Here is a 1,655-nt window from a genome sequence, read left to right on the forward strand (position 1 = left end):
CCAATAGATCTGCCCCTTGTTCATGTAAGCTGTTTTTCTGGATTTCAACATTCCAGTCTTGACCCCTTTGCTCATCACTCCTCCCTCTCTGTCACTGGGTTCCAGGAGTTCAGTTCTGTGTTTAGCTATTGTGGGTATCTGCCTCTGCTTCCATTTGTTACTGGATGGAGTTTCTAGGATAGCATATAAGACAGTCTGACACTCATTATCAGGGAGGGGAATTTAAGGTAGTTTCTTCAGTACTGCTTAGTTTGCCAGTTGGCATAATCCTTGTAGATCTCTGGAAATCTCACTAGTGCCATATCTCTCTTCAAATGTAAAATGACTCCCTCTATTATGGTATCACTCTTCTGGCTCTTCTCTCTTCTTCCCACAACTCAACCTTCCTGCTACCCCATGTCCTCCTCATTTTTCTTAGGAGTATACAAAATGCTCTAAACACTTCAAATTTGTATATACTTCTCAAAACAAGTCGCCTACTCGAGTAAGTTTCAATCTACAAAATCAAATTATCTAAAATTCCCGAGTAGACTTGACTGTGTTTTGTGAAACTCATCTTGAAATCTGCATTGAAAATTTCAGATACATCCAAGTTCCAGCATCATAGAAGCCTTAACACATAAAAACATAACCTCAAACTCTAAATCATATCTATTATTGTGTGCCACAGGGTGAAGAAAAAATAAATCCCAGTTCTTTGTTTGGATCCAGTTTAAACTTCAAACTACCTCCAGCAGAAATGTCAGAGGGCAGGATTGTTGAGGGTTTGAACTACACAAGCATCACCATACAGAATTTATGCTGCAGATGGACCATCAGTGACTTCCATTTATTCCTGGAGGAGATGCAGGAATGCATTACAAGTCCAACATTTTCAACAGGAGGCAATGACAAATGGTGTTTGACAGTTGGCAAAGAAAGCGCAGATTACTTGTCAGTTTACATAGGGATGCTCAGCAGTCTAAATACTCATATTTGGGCAAAGTTCCAGCTGTGGATCTTAGGCACTGAAGGGGAGAAAGTCCTTGGAATGGGGGACTGGAAGAGCCTCTAAGTTCCTGCCAGGCTATGAATGCGGATTCAAAAGGTTCATCCTCATAGATTATATCAAAGACCATGTGCATTGTCTCCTCCCTCAAAACAAACTCACCATCTTCTGCAAAGTGACACTGTTCCAAGACTCCTTCAGCATCAGTGACCAGAACAGGGATCCAGGGATCCAGGTTCCAAGGTGTACAATGGCAGATGAGCTAGGAAAACTGTGGGAGAATTCCCTCTTCACAGACTGCCTCCTGGTCGTAGCTGGCCAGGAATTCCGGGCTCACAAGGCCATCTTAGCAGCTCGCTCTCCAGTTTTCAGAGCCATGTTTCAACATGACATGGAGGAGAGCAGAACAAACCGCGTTGAGATACATGATCTGGATCCTCGAGGCTTCAAGGCAATGATGGGCTTCATTTATACCGGGAAGGCACCAGACCTCCACAACATGGCAGATTCTGTGCTTGCAGCTGCTGACAAGTATGGCCTGGAGCGTTTGAAGGTCATTTGTGAGCATGCCCTCTACAAAGACCTCTCCGTGGAGAATGCTGCCCACACTCTCTTCCTGGCTGACCTCCACAGTGCAGGACAGCTGAAATATAGTGAGGGGAATAGT

At 44.0% G+C, this 1,655-nt stretch overlaps 1 protein-coding gene across 1 annotated transcript; it reads left to right on the top strand.

The window, feature by feature from the left end:
* Window positions 1–739: 739 nt before the first annotated feature.
* LOC121138427 (speckle-type POZ protein-like) lies at window positions 740–1,641 on the top strand (the record flags this gene model as incomplete). The annotated part of the gene is given in 2 exon segments (XM_040741123.1): window positions 740–1,024; window positions 1,026–1,641. Coding segments are annotated over 2 exon segments (901 nt in total), but the record flags the coding sequence as incomplete, so codon positions are not given.
* Window positions 1,642–1,655: the final 14 nt, after the last annotated feature.

This window comes from Mesocricetus auratus, unplaced genomic scaffold (assembly GCF_017639785.1).
Source record: "Mesocricetus auratus isolate SY011 unplaced genomic scaffold, BCM_Maur_2.0 contig_11895_pilon_obj, whole genome shotgun sequence".
Lineage (NCBI taxonomy): Eukaryota > Metazoa > Chordata > Mammalia > Rodentia > Cricetidae > Mesocricetus > Mesocricetus auratus.